Source organism: Saimiri boliviensis, chromosome 21, assembly GCF_048565385.1.
Source record: "Saimiri boliviensis isolate mSaiBol1 chromosome 21, mSaiBol1.pri, whole genome shotgun sequence".
Taxonomy (NCBI): domain Eukaryota; kingdom Metazoa; phylum Chordata; class Mammalia; order Primates; family Cebidae; genus Saimiri; species Saimiri boliviensis.
Window position 1 is genome coordinate 25852468 of NC_133469.1, and position 22167 is coordinate 25874634.

At 49.2% G+C, this 22167-nt stretch overlaps 1 protein-coding gene and 1 gene segment (V, D, J or C); one reads left to right on the forward strand and one right to left on the reverse strand.

Moving 5' to 3' along the window:
- Positions 1-22167, reverse strand: part of LOC101043545 (DNA topoisomerase 3-beta-1) — a 270953-nt gene that overhangs the window by 225469 nt on the left and 23317 nt on the right. The gene's annotated exons all lie outside the window — the stretch shown is intronic.
- Positions 11620-14968, forward strand: LOC120363121 (immunoglobulin lambda variable 1-47-like). The segment is given in 3 exon segments: positions 11620-11731; positions 11841-12208; positions 14762-14968. Coding segments are annotated over 3 exon segments (606 nt in total).

The window sequence follows — 22167 nt, forward strand, 5'->3', positions numbered from 1 at the left end:
GCCCCATGAAGATATTTATTTAGGTATTCTTAGAAGATATAAGGAAATCTAGGGCAGGATTTCAATGACAGCTAGAGAAAGTAGTACAAAATAAGAATCAGCAGAGTAAAGAAAAGTAATGCGTGTGAACTGGACTGGAGAATACAGTGGTAATGTCACAGAGATACATCAATAGTTATTTGTTAAGTGAGTGAGTCTAGACACTCATGGGAAGTTTGCGCAGTTAGCACAAGAGTAGATGTGGGCTACGCTGAACAATTGATGGTCTCTGCCTTTATCTGCTCAAACATTTAAGACGTCTACAAAAAACAGTTTGAGGTTAAAATATATACTGAACTGTCTAAAACGCAGAAAATATCCAGGAAGAAAATAGAGGTGGTAACATCAATAGACAAAAATTTAATAACATCTAGGTCAAATTCTCGGCCAAAAAATATGACATGATTGCACACAAAATGGCAAGTTTTACTGAGGGAGATAAAGGCTAACTTCAAAAAGAGAGAAATATGTCACACTATCCACCGGTAAATGTAAGTCCACCAAATCTATTCATTTCCTTACATGACTAAATTGAGTCAAATCTCTGTAAAATGTCTGCAACAATTGTATAGATAACTTTTGCTGAATTGCTGCCTTTAACAAGTCATGAATAGTTTATTTTCCTTTGAAAATATTCTTTTCACTGTTCTCCTGAACAGCCCCTACATGCCTGTCAATCTAGCTCTTCTGCCAACCCCTTCTCTGTGACGCCTACCTGGAAGGCACATGTGAGCAATTAGATATTTAGAAGGTACTGTGAAGATGCTGACTTCTTTAAAAGATGTATGTACCTGTGAGCACACCCCAATGGACCAAGACATATTCTGGGGTGGAGAAATCACAGTTATTATGCACAGCATGACGGAGTCAGTGTGTATGAATGGCACGATGGATGTGTGAATAGAAACAGTGACTGGTGAGCTGCAGAGACCAAATGGGCCACGGGAGGCTGTGTGTCCTCTAACCAGCATGGGATGCTGTGGAACTGTCCTATGGTCCCTACACAGCTGCTCAGTAAGGACCGTTCAGACAAAGAAACCCAGCCCTTGGGACGAAGGCCCCATGCTCACTGATGGGGACTAAGCAGCTCTGTCCTCCCGTGACCTGGCAGAATACCCCGAGCAGGGACCTGAGTCCAGCCTTAGCAGGTGCTTCCTCCCTGGGCCTTCACAAGAAAGAAGGCAAACTTTCCTCTTCCTCAGTCTGCAGTGTGAGCTGAACTACAGCCCAGGGCTCAGGGAGGAGCTGGGCAGTCTCTTGGTAGAAACACATTTCCATGAGCCGCTCCTGCTCCGCAGAGTGGGAAGAAACAGAGGCCTCGGGCAGCTCAGCCCCACTGTGGGGTCAGGGGCTGAATCCACCATGGTTTAGATTTCTCTTTTTCCCCACTTCTCTCTCACTGCACAGGTAGGGACAGGCTCCAGAGACCAGGGGCAGCCACCCCGCATGATTCTGGCTATTCTCGCAGAGATTCATGAAACATTTCACCCTGGGAGGTGCGTTTGCGGGTTTCCTCTCTCAGCCTGTGCTGACACAGCCAGCCTCTCTCTCCGCATCTCCTGGAGCATCAGCCCGGCTAATCTGCACCATCCAAAGTGACACGTTGGTAGCTACTGGATATGGATTGCTCCCGGGTATCTCCTGAGCTACTACTCAGACTCAAGTAAATGCCAGGGTTTTGGAGTCCTCAGCCGCTTCTCTGGATCCATAGGTGCCTCGGCCAGTACACAGCTTCTACTCACCTCTGGGCTCCAGTCTGAGGGTGAAACTCACTATTACTGTATGCTTCGGCACAGCAGCGCTTTTCACAGTGACACACACAGAAAGAGACGTAGGAAAAAAAACATGACCTACTCTCACTCTTGTTCTGTGACAATTTTCAAACCTACCCAAGGCTCCCCCTCTCTCTTCTTCCAAGACATCCCCTGGTTTTCTCTTTCTACAGAAATAAAAAGGAGTTGGGCACAGAGGGCCAAGAGAGGTCCAGGCATTATCCTAGACAGCTGATCCAATGCTAAAATAACTGGCTTACACAGAAACTACATTTGGAAGTACTTTCTAGTTACAAAGCACTCTTCCTTCAATTTCCCATCCATTTTTGACAAAAACAAAACCAAACCACCTGATGGCACCGAAGTGTTGGCTGATTGTCCACATGTGCTGTTCTTTCAGTAACACGAGTGACGGCAGCTAACGCCAGGGCCCGTGGAGCTGGGCCTTTTTCTTGAAAGAAGAAAAATGAGCCCTTCCTAGCTCAATGTATGGTCAGAGCCTGGGAACATTCTAGCAGGTGAACAGTGCCCTGGAGCATGGATTCTGCTCTTCCATGGTTCAAACCAGAGACCTCCCGTCCCACCCCAGTGGTCTGTGCTCAGGGCTGTCTGAGGCTCACAGTGTCCCAGGAACAAGGCACTCCAACATGAAATGCTGCATGAGGACGCAGGTCAGTGGGGATTTCAAGCACAGAACTGACCTGGCTCAGTGCTGGGAACCTACATTTCAGTTGTAATGTCACAAGAGAGGGTTGGGTGTGGGGCTAACTAAGGCCGGAAAACCTCTATGTAGGACAGGAGACGGTGAGGGGGAGGCTCCACCACAGTTGAAACAGGCCTGAGCTTGCTCCTCGGCCACTGGGAAGTTGGGTCTATGAAGTGTCTTTCCTGCAGCTCATCTCGCTCAGGACCACGGCGACTGCTGAGGGCGGGTTTCCGGGTCCCGCAGGGCCTGGATGTGTTTTCTCTTCTCCCCTCTTACCCCACTGGAGCTTCTCACAGAGGCCGGTGCTAATGGTGGGTCTGTGGAATATCTGGCTACAGAAACTGCCAATATTTGCTTCAAGTCACTCCTCCCTGTCAAACTCTTAAGGAGGCTCCTATCTTGAGGTCAGCTTTTCCTGCACGGAAAGCAACAGAAGCATTAGGCATTCCCACGGAAGTGACCACCGAGGGATCCCTGAGAAAGCACACGTATCTGAGACCCAGAAGAGCAGTGATGGACCTTCAGGCTTCCCAGCCTAATTCTCCTGCTCTAGCTTTGTCGACACAGCCTTCTTGACCACCTCTGAGCTCCAATCTGAGGACAAGGCTGACTATCACTGTCACACAGCTTCATCCAGACTCCATGTCACCAAGAGCTTCTGTTCCATGGAGAAATGAGTGAAAGATCATACCGACTCCTCCTTTCTGTCCTGTCCCTTCCCTATCCCTGTCTGTGACCAACACCAGTTGATGCTAGAGCTTCTGCTGTCGCATGTATTGCTGAAAGCAGAGCATGGCTTCAGTGAAAATCACTCCTTTTCTTATTGATGTCCTGGTACAAACAGAATCAGTTTCCTGAAGCAAAAGGAGTTGCCCACACATTGTGGATGTGGATGAGGTGGGGACAAGAAGGAAGAAGAATCCAGCCTGTGTGACTCCGAGACCCAGGTGCCCTCTGCCTGGCCTTTTCAGTGTTTTCTCTTCTTGCTGCAGGTATGCTGGCCATTATCTGACCTCTGAAACTGAGGGAGAGACGACAAGAAAGGAGAATCCAGCCTGTGTGTCCCAGAGGCCCATCTGTCAGAGTGCAAGTCTGATACTTAAGGAAATGTGGGCTCAGCATTTAGAAAGGTCTGGCTCTGGCTTGGCCCAGGGCTGCTCTAGAATAGAAGCAAGAGAGATGCTCAGCCTTGTAGAGCTCAGTCACAGCTGTCCTGTCAAGGGGCTGATCTCTCTGCAATGGGAATATCCTGCAGAGATGTCCATAAAGAGACTGCAATCCCAGGATGATGCAAAAAAGAAACAAATTGAAGTGAGCAGGGGATGTTTTTAGGAGAATGAGGAATCAGGTGTGGGGTCAGATTGGTAAGGAAAGTACAGTCTGAAAAACTACTGTCCATTGTGACCCTTAAGAGGAGGAGCCCCAGGGACTAGAGTAGTGACAAAGAAACCCTGAAGGCCTTGGGCCCTGGAGACACATAGCGACTGAAGTTTGGTTCTGTCCTTGAGGGTCTCTGAGAAGTATCATATTAAAAAACCATGCACAGTGTTTTCCAGCCAGTGCCCACTGTCCCAGCTGCTGTCCCGCCCAGATTTTCTTGGTGTCCAGTTTCCTTCCTGGGGTCTTTTCACCAGCACCAGATCCCAGGAGTAGATTCACCTTCGATGCCCAGAGTGGGACTTGCACAGCCAAGTGGAAAAGACTAGATTTAGAAGAATATCCTGTGTCTGCCCAGGGTGTGGGGTTTGGATGCTGAGGTGTGGACACTGGAGCTTCACTCGAGGCCTGAGAGGTGCTCCTCCATACCTGCACTCCTTCCTTCACTCTCCTCCCATTTCTCTCCTTACTTTAGCTGTGGCCAGGGAGGGCTCAGAGCTACCTGAGGTCCTTGCTAAGCTCAGGGCCTCTAGCCAAGGCATTGTTTTCAAACTCTGTAATGACTGTCTCTGAAACTGTAGAAACATTTATTTCCATGTGCCCAGGACAGGGTTAGAGGGCACCAAAACCACCCATTGCAAGCTACTCATCACCTCTCAGTGCCACAGTGAAAAGAAGGGTTGGAAATCAGAAACCTACTTAAGGCTCCCCTCTCTCCTCTCTCCCAGATGCCCCCTGGTTTTGTCTTTCTGCAGAAATAAAGAGGAGGTGGCCACAGAGAGCAAGGGGACATCTAGGCATTATCCTAGGCAGCAAAGCCAGGCAGTCACCCCAGATGGTTGGGGGAGGTGGTGGAGGTGTCTGTGACCAGGGAATAGTGAAGACCTGCTTACTAGGGTGAGGCGGGATCCATAAACTGAGGATCAGATGGTGGACCAGACCTCCTGAGCCAGCTACTTATTTTTTTCTTGTTTTCCAGTTTGGGTAAGAATAGGACACACAGACACACACACACACACACACACACACACACACACACACACACAATGTTTTGAAGATGTTCCTTTCCGGAAATAAGAATCTGAGAGGATTGACTAAGGCATTGTGGGAAGAATGAGCTTCACTCTTAGGCCAAAAGTGTTGGGGTCTTTCAAGGGAATTGGATAGGACTGACATTACCGGACTCCGGCATCTAAGACTTATGCCCTTTTAGCAGACCCAGCAATGATACCCAAATGGACGAGGGCTGATAGATAAGTCTAGAATAGTTCAGATGAAAGAACCCCAGGAGCTTAATTCTATTTTTTTTTGTATCACCTTTTTTTTTTTTTGAAAAAGAATAAAGAAGAGGAAGAAAGAGAAAGAGGAAGAGGGAGAGAGGATGGGGGTATTGCTTTATTGCCTGGGCTAGAATGCAGTCTAAATATGGGTATGCCTATAATTGTCTTTAATAATGGAGACATGAAAGAAAATGAGGGAAGAGAATAGCAAACAAGGAGCCAACCAAGATTTCTTTTAAACTTCTAAGTTGATATGATGTGGTACTGATAAGAGTGTATATTTTGTATATTTAAAGTGGAGAGTTCTATAAATATTAATTACATTTACTTGTAATTCTAAATCAAGAAGAAAAGTATGTTTTGTGGTATATAGCAGAATGAGGATCAGGCCTTGAATCTAAGACCTAGGCTTGAAGTCGGGCACTGTGGTGCACATCTGTAGCACCAGGTACCTGAGAGGCTGAGGTGGGAGGATCACTTGAGCCCAGGGGTTTCTGGTGACAACTGAGCTGTAATCATGACCCTGCATTCCAGCCTGGGTGACAGATGAGACACTATTTGTAAACAATGTAAACATCTGGACTTGGGTCCTGGCATTTACTGTCTATGTGGCCTTGGGCAGCCCAAACTTTCTGAGCTTTGTTACCTCACCTGAAAAACGGAGATAATGATGATTACACCTTCTCAGTAAAGTTGTTTGAAAGAGAAAATGGGATCAATACGGAGCCATTCCCTTACTATTAGACATGAAAGCTCAGATACTGGAGACCAGACTTCCTCAGAGGTGTTAGGATTTCAGAATATCCTGTCTGGAGGCCAGATTGGCAGAGACATGCTTGGGACAGACTGAAGCCAGGAAAGGGCCTGATTATGGGAGTGTCAGGGCCAGGATGCACAAGGATTGCTATGGAAGAGGCTAGAAAACAATCAATTAATTAATTGCGCTTGGTGTCTTCATCATCCTAGAATTTGTGCCTGAGATTGACAAATAGTCTATCTATCTATCTGTCTGTCTGTCTGTCTGTCTGTCTATCTAGTCTATCTTTGTGCAATTTGTCAGTAAGGGACTGAGAAGGAGTGAGGGTTCAGAGGGAGGGGCAGGGCCTCTGGGAGCAGGCTCTGATCAGCCCAAAGAGAGAAAAGAGAGAGTACCTCTCAGTACCTTGGAGGGAGGTGCTGCCCTGTCCCCATGGGTTTCCTGTTTTGCAGCCCACATGGGAAGGTTCCTCAGGGAGATCAAGCTCCCAGAACTGCCCTGGAAGCCACACCATGAACTGAGCAGGTCCAGGGGAAGAAGGGCTACGTGGAGACCTGAGACTCAGGTGCCTATTGGCCTGGACACGGCCTGGCTTCATCCTGCTGGGAGAGGACAAAGTGTGCAATGGAGACAGTTACTTGGGCCTATCTCAGCCTTGGGCAGTAGGGGGTGCTGTGTTCTGTCCCCGAGGCCTGTGCTGTGGATCCCAGCTGGGAGCCACATGCTAGCCCTGGGCTCAAGCCCCCTGCCCTTTCTCCCCAGGGTTAGCAGCTGAGTACTCACAGGTCCCTGGGGAGCCACGGAAAAAAACCCACACAGTTCCGACTTCCTCCAGGGTTCGCTTTCAAGACAGAGGTCAGGTACCTCACCGCCATCAGGGCCCAGATGGGGCTTGGAAAGCCCTGGACAGGAGGCTGCTTTGCATGGGGTTCCCCCTCACCCTGGACTGCTGGAGTGATAAGAGAGACTTGGGGAGCCCAGGTCCAGCTGAAGGTCCTCAGGATGCAGAACTGTGGGGGGTCCCGACCACGGCCTGGGCTCCTCCTTTTCATTCTCTCCTCATTCACCGCACAGGTGGTTGGAGCCCAGTCTCAGAACTGTGAATGAAAGGAATGAGGATTCTGTTGCCCTGTCCACTGACCCCGCCACTCTCACCCCGTGTTTGTCTAGAGGTTCTGAAACAATCTCTGAGGACTCCGTGGTGTGCTCTGCTCACATCCGTGGGGCAAACAACCAGCGTTCATCACACTGGAAGCAGCAGCAAGGCTGAGTGTGGGCCTGTGTCCAGGTACCAGCATCACCCAGCAGTGTCTGCAAACTGCTCATATGATAGCAGTCACCGGTCTGCCCAGGTCCAAGCCCAGTTCTAGGGCTTCAGGTCAAAGAATGTGGCCTCCCTGAGCATCTGTGGGCTACAGGTAGAGAACAAGGCTGAGTCCTATGCTCAGCTTGAGACCCAAGCATCCATACTCACACAGTGCTGCAGGCCAATGGGGAAATGGGAGAAAATCCTGCTGTCTACCCAGTGATCAGGCATCCCTGGGCAGTCCCTCCCCTTGACCAAGTAAAGTAATTAACAGTGTGTGGCCAAAATTTAAAGTCTCAGACCTACTCCAGTGAACACGGTCTACAGAATGTGTCCCGTTCTCTGCAATTCTATCCACACATCCCACTCTTAGCAAGAACACATTGTCATATTGCCTCATATAGAGAAAGACCTGTCGATACCATGGTCAGGCTGTCCTGGGAGCCAAGTCGATGGTAGGTCAGGACTAAGAGTCCCCTGTGTCTGACCCAGGATGGCCAGCTACCAGAGGTCTGTCCATCCACAGCATTTGCTGAGCACCTACTGTGTGCCAGACACAGGGTGAAAGACTCAGGACACAGGGAGGACAACACAGGATGGTGCCTGTCCTCATAGAGCTGACACCGACTTGCAAACAAGACACCCAAGTAAAAATACTGATGTAGTAAGATGGCGTCGTACAGTGAGGGAGGAGAGCTTGGGTGGGGGAGGGTGGAGCAGCCATTGGAGGGTTGGGGAAGAAGGACACAGGATCTGGGGTAAGTTTGTGACGACAATTCCGGTTGCTTCAGAGAAGATGGACAAGGAGGTAGAAAGTGTGAAGGCCGTGGGACCAGCTGGGGTCACCGGAGAACGTGGTCAGACTGATCACCGGCTTCTGGTGAGGAGGGACTGAAGCCTGGGTGAGCGGCGAGGTGGGACTTAGCACCTGAGCGGGGCACAGTGATTACACTACTCGGGGGTCCTTCAAGTCTTGGGGGCTGCAGGAAGCCTTAAGCTCATTGTCACAGTGAAAACTTACACAACAGCTTCCCAGCCTTGATCAAAGGTGTCACAGGACCTTTTCCTCTCCACGTGGCAAGAAGGAGAGAAAATATCTCAGATATATGAGATGTCAGTTCTCCCTCCTATCCACTGGCTGAATTCCTATTTCGAAAAAAATGGACTCCCCAATTTCACATATTACATTCTCAGTATAAAAAGTTCCCAAATGAGAAAGATCTGCCCTTTCTGCCCCACTGCTCAGAAATCTCAGCCTTCAGGACAAACAGACTATTCATGGCATCTCCCACGACAGCTTCATAGTGACCAGGGAGCCTATCTGAATGCTTTTGGCCACACACGACCTGTCCCTAACATTGCAGCTGGGGACATTACATGCTAAACTCATGGCTGGGAGATCTGGGGTCCAGATATGACAGGACAAGAAAAAAAAACAGGAGACATGCCTAAGTAGCCCTACTGTGTGAATCACTCTACCCTCCACGCTCATCTTTAGTTCAGGATGGGTGTTGTCTTGTGAAGACTGAAAGGTGGGCTGGGACACAGACAAGCGTGTTTCTGTCTCATAAAACTCCATGGTGGGCTCTTTGACCTTTCTAATATCCTTTTACAGATCTGTTCAGGCTAAGATACACAATACCCATCAAGGAGGCATTGACTGGAGAATCAGGTAGTGTTTGGAGAGACAGAAAACAGATAAACACCCTCATGTTGGCCTCCTAAGCCCAGAGGAAAAAAGTTTTTAAAAAAGAGGAAAAAGGATTTGAAGAAGAGACACTAGAGGTCACTGATCGCCACCACCGAGTCCCTTGTTCTCCATCTGCTCCTGCTCCTCTTTCACCTGAGGACCAGACTCAGGGGACAGCATCTGTCCCTCCCCTCTGTTCACACACTCCATAGGATGCGTCCTTCTGCTCCCATCCCAAGGCTGCTGCTCCCCCAGGTCACCTGTGTCACTGCTGAGAGTCCTCGCTGGGTCCTTGTCCCCGGGTCTGAGATCAGTATCAACCTGGCTCTGACTCAGCTGTGGCCCTGCCTCTTCAGGACACAAAGCCAACTATTAGAGACATAACGGAACTCTCCGAGTTTACTCAAACCTTAGTTTCTTCTTCTCAATGTCCTTCTAGAAAGTGCTGTCTCTACCTAATAATGTCATATTATTTCCTCAGGTCTAGGGCTGTTTCATTTCCAAAACCCTACACTCACTCTTACGTTCTCATTCCCTCACATGGCTCATTTTCCACTCAGCAGCTAATGACGCCCACCACGCGTCTACAGTCCATTGTCAAAAAAGGCAGATGGGAGGGTTCCTTTATACATACAGGGTTAGCAGAGAAAGGTTTCACTACCCATTAGAAAATACTCAAAGATCTAAGAAAATTCATTCCAGAGCTTTAGGAGTTGACTCCTGAGAAACAACGACATGAATACATTAGGTGGTGCCTGTTCCTGGCCCTCGCAGTGACTAACCTCAGAAAGGTTCAGAGTATACGGTTCCAAAAGGCAAGTGCATGACTTTTACAAAAATCTAGTATTAACTAATGTTGACAATTTTACTTGGCATATATATTTTTGAAGAAAAGCAGTGTTATGCTTTAAAAAAAAAAAAAGTTTAAAAGCCAATTAAAAACACGGTGCTTACATTCTACCAGGATGGCACTTGTGAAGCAGATTTTCTTTGCTGAGGATACACTGTCTTTTAAAATAATAGCAAAATAGCTTTAAATTTGTCTTCTTCTCTCACAACAAGCCAAAAACTTACATGATCCCATTGATATGAAACATCTTTTTTAGAAAGCCTGTACATTTGAACATTTCCATCTCGCACCTCCCACCCAGGCTCTCCTAAAGCGGAAGGTCCTCTTCTGCTGCCCACGTTCTCCCTCTCTCCACGCCTCTCCCACTCACACACGGCTCCTCCCTGCCTTCCTTTCCAGGAGCCCCAGCAGATAAGGCCAGTAAACAAGCTCCTGGACTTGGGGAACAAAGGTACATCTTCTTAGATTGCTGAGGTCTTGCCCTGCAAGGGTGTTTTTCTAAATCACAATCCTTCCTTCCAGGGGGTCCGCTTTTCCAAGATCCTGTTATTTATATTATGTTATGCATCTGTGTCTACTTTGTGGACTTCCCTACATCTTCACCTGAACCCAGGAGTGTTCAGATCAGGTTGATTTCTCTTGGTTCTCCTATGGTCTTTTCCTCTTTCTTCCTCTGATTACACCAAATCATATCTTCCTGGACCCTGGAGTGCAGCAGGGCCTCTGTGGTCTCTGACCCAGGGATTATGGAAATGGAAGAGGGCTCCAGTGCCCCTCCTATGCCTTTGTTTTTATCAGGATGAACTGCAAAAGGCAGCAATTAGGCTTTCTAGATCAACATGGCATTTCCAACACTGAGCTCTATGTCCAGGAAAAGATACACGTTCCATAACTATTTGACAAAGACCTACCTCTTATCACATGGGGTACATTCTAGTGGCCCCAGGATGGGGCTTAACTGGGAGACGTAGCTGTGGACCTGCTAATCTCTCTGCCCTCTCCCTAAGAGCTGATGTGGTATCCACCAGAAAGAGCATTCATGGGTAGGGAGGGGACAGTGGGCAATCTTCTCCTGCATGTGAGACACTGCTCAGCCTGGTTACAGAACCCAGATGACTATGACCTCAATCCTGGGGCAGTAGAGAACACAGCTTTACCAGAATAACCATCTGGGAATGTGTGCTGGGCATCCTAGAGGAAAGAGCTCCCTTTCAACTCAGTGCTGCAGGATCACAGAGGAAGGAGAGCTCTGGCCACCAGGGAGGAACCACATGAGAGGAGAGGTCTTGATGTGGGAAGTGAGTTCATGAAGGTCAGTCCCTGCTCCGGGTTTGATTCTGACCTATGAGGATGTTGTGTAGTCACCACCTGAATCCTCTACAACAAACGGTGAGGGCGCCATGGACAGATTCACTCCGGAGGAGCCCAGTAAAGTCTGAGGACAGTCCTGAGGTCACAGGGAGAGGATACAGTCACCACCTGGCCTGACAGAGAAGGGGACAGAGAACAGAACAGCAGGGAGGCATCAGTGTCTCTGAGAGGCTCTGGTCACCTTGTAAATGGTTTGTTTTGGTCTGGACACCAGGAGGAGCTTGGCAACCATTCCTGAGAAGACTGGGGGTGATTAGAGCAGAACCAGCCACCTGCCCTGCCTGGTGTCCTCTTCTCAGGGCTCACAGCTGCGTCCTCCCCACCCCTTAGGACCACAATGCCCCACTCCTGCCACCCCCTGACATCCTCAGGCATAGGGACCTTACCCAGGGCCTAGGGTGGGATTAGAAAGCTGTGGGTTCTGATTTGCATGGATGGACCCTCCCATTCTCAGATATGTAGAGGGGCAGGGAGACATTTGGGGAAGCTCTGCTTCAGCTGTGGGCACGGAAGGCGACACTCAGGACAATCTCCAGCATGGCCTGGGCTCCTCTCCTCCTCACTGTCCTGGCTCACTGCACAGGTGACTGGATGGGGTCCAGGGGAGGGACCCTGGGAAGCCTATGAATTCTTGCTTTCTCCTCTTGTCTCTATACCCAGAATGATGATGCCTGTGTGTCTCCCACTTCCAGGATGCTGGGCCCAGTCTGTGCTGACTCAGCCACCCTCAGTGTCTGGGAACCCTGGGCAGAGGGTCACCATCTCCTGTTCTGGAAGCAGCTCCAACATTGGAAATTATTATGTGCACTGGTACCAGCAGCTCCCAGGAACGGCCCCCAAACTCCTCATCTATGATAATAATCAGCGACCCTCAGGGGTTTCCGACCGATTCTCTGGCTCCAAGTCCGGCACCTCAGCCTCCCTGGCCATCACTGGACTCCGCCTTGAGGACGAGGCTGATTATTACTGCTTAGCATGGGATGACAGCCTGAATGCTCGCACAGTGCTCCGGGCCAATGGGGAACTGAGACAAGAACCCCCTTCCTCCTCTGCCAGGAAGGTGAGTCCCTGGCAGCTGCTGCTCAGGCCTGCTCTGTGGCTTCTGCTGCTGAAACTCCCCTACTCATCTCAGCGGCATCCAGGGCCCTGCCTGAGGGTAGAGACTCCATTTCTTTGTACTCAGAGTCAGGAACCGGAACTCTAAGAAACAGAGCTTCCTGATCCTGCATCTTAGGACGCAGGGTCTCTGCACTGCAATCCTGGGCTGAGGTGGCAGGGCCAGCTGTGTCATCACAGACCTTCCTCTGATGGGGAGCCTGTGTCTCCATCATCCTCCTTTCCACAATTCCAAAAGTTTCCAGAGGGGTGTCTTTCTCTCCTTGGTCCACAGTGTGAATCCCAAGTCTTTTCTCCGACACCCATTCTTTATTAATAAAATTCTTTTCATGGAGGAATTGTGCACATACAATAAACCACCCATACTTTAGTAGGAAATTAGACACATTTTAGCTTTTTTCTGGATCCTTGAAAACGTCACCACTACTGAGCTATTCAGCCTGTGTCCAATCCCAGCAGCTCTTCATGACACTTTGCTTTCTAACATCTCCCTCCCTCCCCCAACACCCTCCTTAAAAGCCACAGATCTGCCTCTGTCACTGTTAGGCTTCCATGTCCTGGAATGTATCAGTGTTATCACACATGATCTTCCTATTTCTTCAGGCTTTGTTCAGCCTGCACACTTCTTTTGTGATTCTCCCTATCCTTGCTGAATTGCACCCATCCCATAGAGGGCTAGTATATTTGAGGGTCCCTAGGCCATTTTGCCTTTTTTACAGCAAAATCATAGATTAAAATAATTCATGTGAAGAAACACATGGGCAGAGTTCAAGAGAATTCCAAGCACAAGCATCCAGGTGTCCTCTCCCAGTGGAGTAGTAGACAATGCTGCAATCTTCTGGATGCAATGTGTGATTCTGATCTATGCTCGCTCTGGAGAGGTTGAACTGTGTGCTTTAACAGCAGTGATAACTGATGAGTTCTAGGTCAGAATCCATGAGAGGGCAGGTGTCAGTGGTGAGGTGCCTGATTCAGAGCACACTGATTTACAGAGTGGGCAGCTCTGATTTGGGGGTGCTAGTGGTGTCAGCCCCATGAAGACATTTTTTTTAGTTATTCTTGGAAGATATTAGGAAATCTAGGGCATGATTTCAATGACAGATAGAGAAAGTAGTACAAAATAAGAATGAGCAGAGTATTGACAAGTAATGCGTGTGAAGTGGACTGGAGAATACAGTGGTAATGTCACAGAGATACATCAATAGTTATTTGTTAAGCGAGTCAGTCTAGAAACCCATGGGAAGTTTGCACAGTTAGCACAAGAGTAGATATGGGATTCGTTGAACAAGTGATGGTCTCTGCCTTTAACTGCTCAAGCATTTAAAACATGTACAAAAACAGTTTGAGGTTAAAATATCTCCTGAACTGTCAAATACGCAGAAAATATCCAGGAAGAAAACAGAGGTGGTAACATTAATAGACAAAAATTTTATAACATCTAGGTCAAACTCTTGGCCAAAAAATATGACACGATTGCACGCAAAATCACAGGTTTTACTGAGGGAGATGATGGCTAACTTCAAAAAGAGAGAAATATGACCCACTATCCATTGGTAAATGTAAGTCCACCGAATCTATTCATTTCCTTACATGACTAAATTGAGTCAACTGTCTGTAAAATGTCTGTAACAATAGTACAGACAACTTTTGCTGAATTGCTGCCTTTAACATGTTAGGAATAATTCATTTTCCTTGGAAAATGTTCTTTTCTCTGTTCTCCTGAACAGCCCCTACATGCCTGTCGATCTAGCTCTTCTGCCAACACCTTCTCTGTGATGCCTACCTGGAAGGCACATGTGAGCAATTAGATATTCAGAAGGCACTGTGAAGATGCTAACCCCTTTAAAAGACGTATGTACGTGTGAGAATACCCAAATGGACCAAGACATTTTCTGGGGTTGAGAAATCACAGTTATTATGCACAGCATGACAGAATCAGTGTGTCTGAATGACACTACAGATGTGTGAATAGAAACAGTGACTGGTGAGCTGCAGATACCGAATGGGCCACGGGAAGCTGTGTGTCCTCTAACCAGCATGGGATGCTGTGGAACTGTTCTATGGTCTCTACACAGCTGCTCAGTAAGGACCATTCAATCAAAGAAACCGACGCCTTGGGACGAAGGCTCCATGCTGGAAGGCACATGTGATGTCCCACTGATGGGGACTAAGCAGCTCCGTCCTCCCCTGGCCTGGCAGAATACCCCGAGCAGGGACCTGAGTCCAGTCTCAGCAGGTGCTTGCTTCCTGGGCCTTCACAAGAAAGAAAGCAAACTTTCCTCTTCCTCAGTCTGCAGTGTGAGCTGAACTACAGCCCAGGGCTCAGGGAGGAGCTGGGCAGTCTCTTGGTAGAAACACCTTTGCATGAGCCGCCCCTGCTCTGCAGAGTGGGAAGAAAAAGAGGCCTCGGGCAGCTCAGCCCCACTCTGGGGTCAGAGGCTGAATCCACCATGGTTTAAGATTTCTCTTTTCCCCCCACTTCTCTCTCACTGCACAGGTACGGACAGGCTCCAGAGACCAGGGGCAGCCACCCTGCATGATTCTGGCCATTCTGGCAGAGATCCATAAAACATTTCACGTTGGGAGGTGTGTTTTCACGGTTCCTCTCTCAGCCTGTGCTGACACAGCCAGCCTCTCTCTCTGCATCTCCTGGAGCATCAGCCCGGCTAATCTGCACCATCCAAAGTGACATGTTGGTAGCTACCGGATATGGATTGCTCCCGGGTATCTCCTGAGCTACTACTCAGACTCAAGTAAATGCCAGGGTTTTGGAGCCCTCAGCCACTTCTCTGGATCCATAGGTACCTCGGCCAATGCAGCGCTTTTACTCACCTCTGGGCTCCAGTCTGAGGGTGAAACTGACTATTACCGTATACTTCGGCACAACAGCGCTTTTCACAGTGACACACACAGAAAGAGACGTAGAGAAAAAAACATGACCTATTCTCACTCTTGTTCTGTGACAATTTTCAAACCTACTCAAGGCTCCCCATCTCTCTTCTCTCCCAGACACCCCACGGCTTTCTCTTTCTACAGAAATAAAAAGAAGTTGGCCACAGAGGGCCAAGGGAGGTCCGGGCATTATCCTAGACAGCAGATCCAATGCTAAAATACCTGGCTTACACAGAAACTACATTTGGAAGTACTTTCTAGCTGCAAAACACTCTTCCTTCAATTTCCCATCCATTTTTATAAAGTCTCAGTAAGACAAAAACAAAACCAAACAACCTGATGACACAAAGTGTTGGCTGATTGTCCACATGTGCTATCCTTTCAGTAACATGAGTGACGGCAGCTAACACCAGGGCCTGTGGAGCTAGGCCTTATTTCTTGAAAGAAGAAAAATGAGCCCTTCCTAACTCAACATACGGTCAGAGCCTGGGAACATTCTTGCAGGTGAACAGACCCTGGAGCATGGACTCTGCTCTTCCATGGTTCAAACCAGAGACCTCCCCTCCCACCCCAGTGGTCTGTGCTCAGGGCTGTCTGAAGCTCACAGTGTCCAAGGAACAAGGCACTCCAACATGAAATGTTGCATGAGGACGCAGGTCAGTGGGGATTTCAAGCACAGAACTGACCTGGCTCAGTGCTGGGAAGCTACATTTCAGTTGTAATATCAGAAGAGAGGCTTGGGTGTGGGGCTAACTAAGGCCGGAAAACCTCTATGTAAGACAGGAGACGGTGAAGGGGAGGCTCCACCACAGTTGAAACAGGCCTGAGTGTGCTCTTGGCCACCGGGAAGTTCATTCTCTAAAGTGTCTTTCCTGCAGCTCATCTCACTCAGGACCACAGGGACTGCTGAGGGCGGGTTTCCGGGTCCCGCAGGGCCTGGATGTGTTTTCTCTTCTCCCTTCTTACGCCACTGGAGCTTCTAACAAGGGTAGGTTCTAATGGTGGGTCTGTGGAATATCTGGCTACAGAAACTGCCAATATTTGCTTCAAATGACTCCTCCCTGTGAAAGTCTTGAGGAGGCTCCTATCTTGAGGTCAGCTTTTCCTGCACGGAAAGCAACAGAAGCATTAGGCATTCCCACGGAAGTGACCACTGAGGGATCCCTGAGAGAGCACACGTATCTGACACCCAGAAGAGCAGTGATGGACCTTCAGGCTTCCCAGCCTAATTCTCCTGCTCTAGCTTTGTCGACACAGCCTTCTTGACCACCTCTGGGCTCCAACCTGAGGACGAGGCTGACTATCACTGTCACACAGCTTCATCCAGACTCCGTGTCACCAAGAGCTCCTGTTCCATGGAGAAATGAGTGAAAGATCACACCGACTCCTCCTGTCTGTCCAGTCCCTCCCCTATCCCTGTCTGTGACCAACACCAGTTGATGCTAGGCCTTCTGCTGTCACTTGTGTTGCTGAAAGCAGAGCATGGCTTCAGGGAAAATCACTCCTTTTCTTATTGATGTCACGGCAGAAACAGAATCAGTTTTTTTCCTGAAACGAAAGGAGTTGCCCACAGATTGTGGATGTGGACGGAAGAAGAATCCAGCCTGTGTGACTCCGAGACCCAGGTGCCCTCTGCCTGGCCTTTTCAGTGTTTCCTCTTCTTGGTGCAGGTATGCTGGCCATTATCTGACCTCTGAAACTGAGGGAGAGACGACAAGAAAGGAGAATCCAGCCGGTGTGTCCCAGAGGCCCATCTGTGAGAGTGCAAATCTGATACTTAAGGAAATGTGGGCTCAGCATTTAGACAGGCCTGGCTCTGGCTTGGCCCAGGGCTGCTCTAGAATAGAAGCAAGAGAGATGCTCAGCCTTGTAGAGCCCAGTCACAGCTGTCCTGTCAAGGGGCTGATCTCTCTGCAATGTGAATATCCTGCAGAGACGACCATAGAGAGGCTGCAATCCCAGCATGATGCAAAAAAAACAAATTGAAGTGAGCAGGAGATGTTTTTATGGGAATGAGGAATCAGGTGTGGGGTCAGATTGGTAAGGAAAGTACAGCCTGAAAAACTACTGTCCATTGTGACCCTTAAGAGGAGGAGCCCCAGGGACTAGAGTAGTGACAAAGGAAACCCTGAAGGCCTTGGGCCCTGGAGACACATAGTGACTGGGGTTTGGTCCTGTCCTCGAGGGTCCCTGAGAAGTATCATATTAAAAAACCATGCACAGTGTTTTCTAGCCAGTGCTCACTGTCCCAGGTGCTGTCCCGCCCAGATTTTCTTGGTGTCCAGTTTCCTTCCTGGGGTCTTTTCACCAGCACCAGATCCCGGGAGTAGATTCACCTTCGGTACCCAGAGTGGGACTTGCACAGCCAAGTGGAAAAGACCAGATTTAGAAGAATATCCTGTGTCTGCCCAGGGTGTGGGGTCTGGATGCTGAGGTGTGGACACTGGAGCTTCACTCGAGGCCTGAGAGGTGCTCCTCCATACCTGCACTCCTTCCTTCACTCTCCTCTCATTTCTCTCCTTACTTTAGCTGTGGCCACGGAGGGCTCAGAGCTACCTGAGGTCCTTGCTAAGCTCAGGGCCTCTAGCCAAGGCATTGTTTTCAAACTCTGTAATGACTGTCTCTGAAACTGTGGAAACATTTATTTCCATGTGCCCAGGACAGGGTTAGAGGGCACCAAACCCACCCATTGCAAGTCACTCATCACCTCTCAGTGCCACAGTGAAAAGAAGAGTTTGAAATCAGAAACCTACTTAAGGCTCCCCTCTCTCCTCTCTCCCATATGGCCCCTGGTTTAGTCTTTCTGCAGAAATAAAGAGGAGGTGGCCACAGAGAGCAAGGGGACATGTTGGCATTGTCCTAGGGAGCAAGGCCAGGCAGTCACCTCAGGTTGTTGGGGGAGGTGGTGGAGGTGTCTGTGATCAGGAAATAGTGAAGTCCCGCTTACTAAAGTGAGGAGGGATCCATAAACTGAGGCTCAGATGGTGGAGCAGACCTCCTGAGCCAGCTACTTATTTTTTTCTTGTGTTCCAGTTTGGGTAAGAATAGGATACACACACACACACACACACACACACAGACACACACACACACACACAGTTTTGAAGATGTTCCTTTCCTTAAATAAGAATCTTAGAGGACTGCCTCAGGCATTGACGGGAGAATGAGCTTCAATCTTAGGCCAAAAGTATTGAGGACTTTCAAGGAAATTGGCTAGGACTGAAGTTCCCGGACTCCGGCATCTAAGACTTACGCCCTTTTAGCAGAGCCCAGCACTGATACCCAAATGGACGAGGGCTGATAGATAAGTCTAGAATAGCCCAGATGAAATAACCCCAGGAGCTTAATTCTAAATCTAGAAGAGAAGTATGTTTTGTGGTATATAGCAGAATGAGGATCAGGCCTTGAATCCTAAGACCTGGGCTTGAAGTCGGGCACTGTGGTGCACATCTGTAGCACCAGGTACCTGGGAGGCTGAGGTGGGAGGATCACTTGAGCCCAGGGGTTTCAGGTGACAATAGAGCTGTGATCATGACCCTGCATTCCAGCCTGGGTGACAGGTGAGACACTATTTCTAAACAAAGTAAACATCTGGGCTTGGGTCCTGGCATTTACTGTCTACGTGGCCTTGGGCAGCCCAACCTCTCTGAGCTTTACTACCTCACCTGAAAAATAAAGATAATGATGATTACACCTTGTCAGTAAAGTTGTTTGAAAGAGGAAATGGGATCAATACGAAGCCATTCCCTTACTATTAGAGATGAAAGCTCAGATACTGGAGGCCAGACTTCCTCAGGGGTTTGAGCATTTCAGAACACCCTGTCTGGAGGCCAGACTGGCAGAGACATGCTTGGGACAGACTGAAGCCAGGAAAGTGCCTGATTATGGCAGTGTAAGGGCCAGGATACACCAGGGTTGCTACGGAAGGGGCTAGAAAACAATCAATTAATTAATTGTGCTTAGTGTCTTCATCATCGTAGAATTTATGCCTGAGATTGACAAATATTCTATCTATCTATCTGTCTGTCTGTCTGTCTGTCTATCTATCTATCTAATCTATCTTTGTGCAATTTGTCAGTAAGGGACTGAGAAGGAGTGACGGTTCAGAGGGAGAGGCAGGGACTCCGGGAGCAGGCTCTGATCAGCCCAAAGAGAAAAGAGCGAGTACCTCTCAGTACCTTGGAGGGAGGTGCTGCCCTGTCCCCAAGGCTTCCTGCTTTGAGGACCCCAGGGAAGGTTTCTCAGGGAGACCAAGCTCCCAGGACTGCCCTGTAAGCCACACCATGAGCTGAGCAGGTCAAGGGGGAGAAGGACTATGTGGAGACCTGAGACTCAGGTGCTTACTGGCCTGGACCCGGTCCAGCTTCATCCTACTGGGAGAGGACAAAGTGTGCAATGGAGACAGTTACTTGGGCCTATCTCAGCCTTGGGCAGTAGGGGGTGCTGTGTTCTGTCCCCCAGGCCTGTGCTGTGGATCCCAGCTGGGAGCCACATGCTAGCCCTGGGCTCAAGCCCCCTGGCCTTTCTCCACACGGTTAGCAGCTGAGTACTCACACGTCCCTGGGGAGCCATAGAACAGACCTACACTGTTCCGCCTCCTTCCAGTGTCTGCTTTCAAGACAACTGTCAGAGTCAGAACCCAGGTGGGGCTTGGACAGTCTTGGGGAGGAGGCTGCTTTGCATGGGGTCCCCCCTAACCCTGGACTGCTGGAGTGATAAGAGAGACTTGGGGAGCCCAGGTCCAGCTGAAGGTCCTCAGGATGCAGAACTGTGGGGGGTCCTGATCACGGCCTGGGCTCCTCTTTTTCAGTCTCTCCTCATTCACTGCACGGGTGGCGGGAGCCCAGTCTCAGAACTGTGAATGAAAGGAATGAGGATGCTGTTTCCCTGTCCACTGACCCGCCACTCTCACCCCGTGTTTGTCCAGAGGTTCTGAAACAAACTCTGCTGACTCAGTGGTGTGCCGTGTTCACATCCGTGGGGCAAACGACCAGCGTTCATCGCACTGGAAGCAGCAGCAAGGCTGAGTGTGGGCCTGTGTCCTGGTACCAGCATCACCCAACAGTGTCCGCAAACTGCTCATATTATAGCAGTCACTGGTCTGCACAGGTCCAAACCCGGTGTAGGGCTTCAGGTCAAAGAAAATGGCCTCCCTGAGCATCTGTGGGCTACAGGTAGAGAACAAGGCTGAGTCCTATGCTCAGCTTGAGACCCAAGCATTCATACTCACGCAGTGCTGCAGGCCAGTGGGGAAATGGGAGAAAAACCTGCTGTCTATCCCGTGATCAGGCATCCCTGGACAGTGCCTCCTCTTGACCACGTAAGGTAATTAACACCGTGTGGCCAAAATTTAAAGTCTCATACCTACTCCAGTGAACACGGTCTACTGAATGTATCCCGTTTTTTGCAATTCCTTCCACACAACCCACTCTTAGCAATAACACATTGTCATATTGCCTCATATAAAGAAAAACCTGTCAGTACCACGGTCAGGCTGCCCTGGGAGCCAAGTCCATGGTAGGTCAGGACAAGACTAAGAGTACCCTGTGTCTGACCCAGGACAGTCAGCTACTAGAGGTCTGTCCATCCACAGCATTTGCTGAGCACCTACTGTGTGCCAGACACAGGGTGAAAGACTCAGGACATAGAGAGGACAACACAGGATGGTGCCTGTCCTCATAGAGCTGACACCAACTTGCAAAAAAGACATCCAAGTAAAAATATGGATGCAATAAGATGGCGTCGCACAGGGAGGGGAGGAGAGCTTGGGTGGGGGAGGGTGGAGGAGCCGTTGGGAGCGTTGGGGAAGAAGGACACAGTATTTGAGGGATGTTTGTGAGGACAGTTCTGGTTGCTTCAGAGAAGAAGGACAAGGAGGTAGAAAGTGTGAAGGCCGTGGGACCAGCTGGGGTCACCGGGAGAGAGTGGTCAGACTGAGCACTGGCTTCTGGTGAGGAGGGACTGAAGCCTGGGTGAGGGGCGAGGTGGGCCTTAGCACCTGAGCGGGGCACAGTGATGACACTACTCAGGGGTCCTTCAAGTCTTGGGGGCTGCAGGAAGCCTTAAGCTCATTGTCACAGTGAAAACTTACACAACAGCTTCCCAGCCTTGATCAAAGGTGTCACAGGACCTTTTCCTCTCCACGTGGCAAGAAGGAGAGAAAACATCTCTGATATATGAGATGTCAGTTCTCCCTTATCTTTCCTATCCACTGGCTGAATTCCTATTTGGAAAAAAATGGACTCCCCAATTTCACATATTACATCCTCACTATAAAAAGTTCCAGAAAGAGAAAGATCTGTCCTTTCTGACCCACCGGTCAGAAATCTCAGCCGTCAGGACAAACAGACTATTCACGCCGTCTCCCATGACAGCTTCATGGTGACCAGGGAGCCTATCTGACTGCTTTTGGCCATACACAGCCTGTCCCTAACATTACAGCCGGGGACATTTATGCACTAAACTCATGGCTGGCAGATCTGGGGTCCAGACAGGATAAGAAAAGAAAAAGAAAGAAAAAAAAAAAAACAAAACAGAAGACATGCCTAAGTAGCCCCACTGTGTGAATCACTCCACCCTCCATGCTCATCTTTAGTTTGTGATGGGTGTTGTCTTGTGAAAAATGAAAGCTGGCCTGGGACACAGGTAAGCATGTCTCTGTCTCATAAAGTCCATCGTGGGCTCTCTGACCTTTCTGATATCCTTTCACAAATCAGTTCCAGGCTGACACACAATGCCCATCAAGGAGGCATTGAATGGAGAATCAAGTAGTATTTGGAGACAGAAAGCAGATAAACACCCTCATGTGGGCCTCCTAAGCCCAGAGGAGAAAAAAATAAATAAATAAATAAAAAAGATTTCAAGAAGCCACACCAGAGGTCACTGATCGCCGTCACCTACTCACTTGTTCTCCATCTGCTCCTGCTCCTCTTTCACCTGAGGACCAGACTCAGGGGACAGCACCTGCCCCTCCCCTCTGTTCACACACTCCATAGGGTGCCTCCTTCTGCT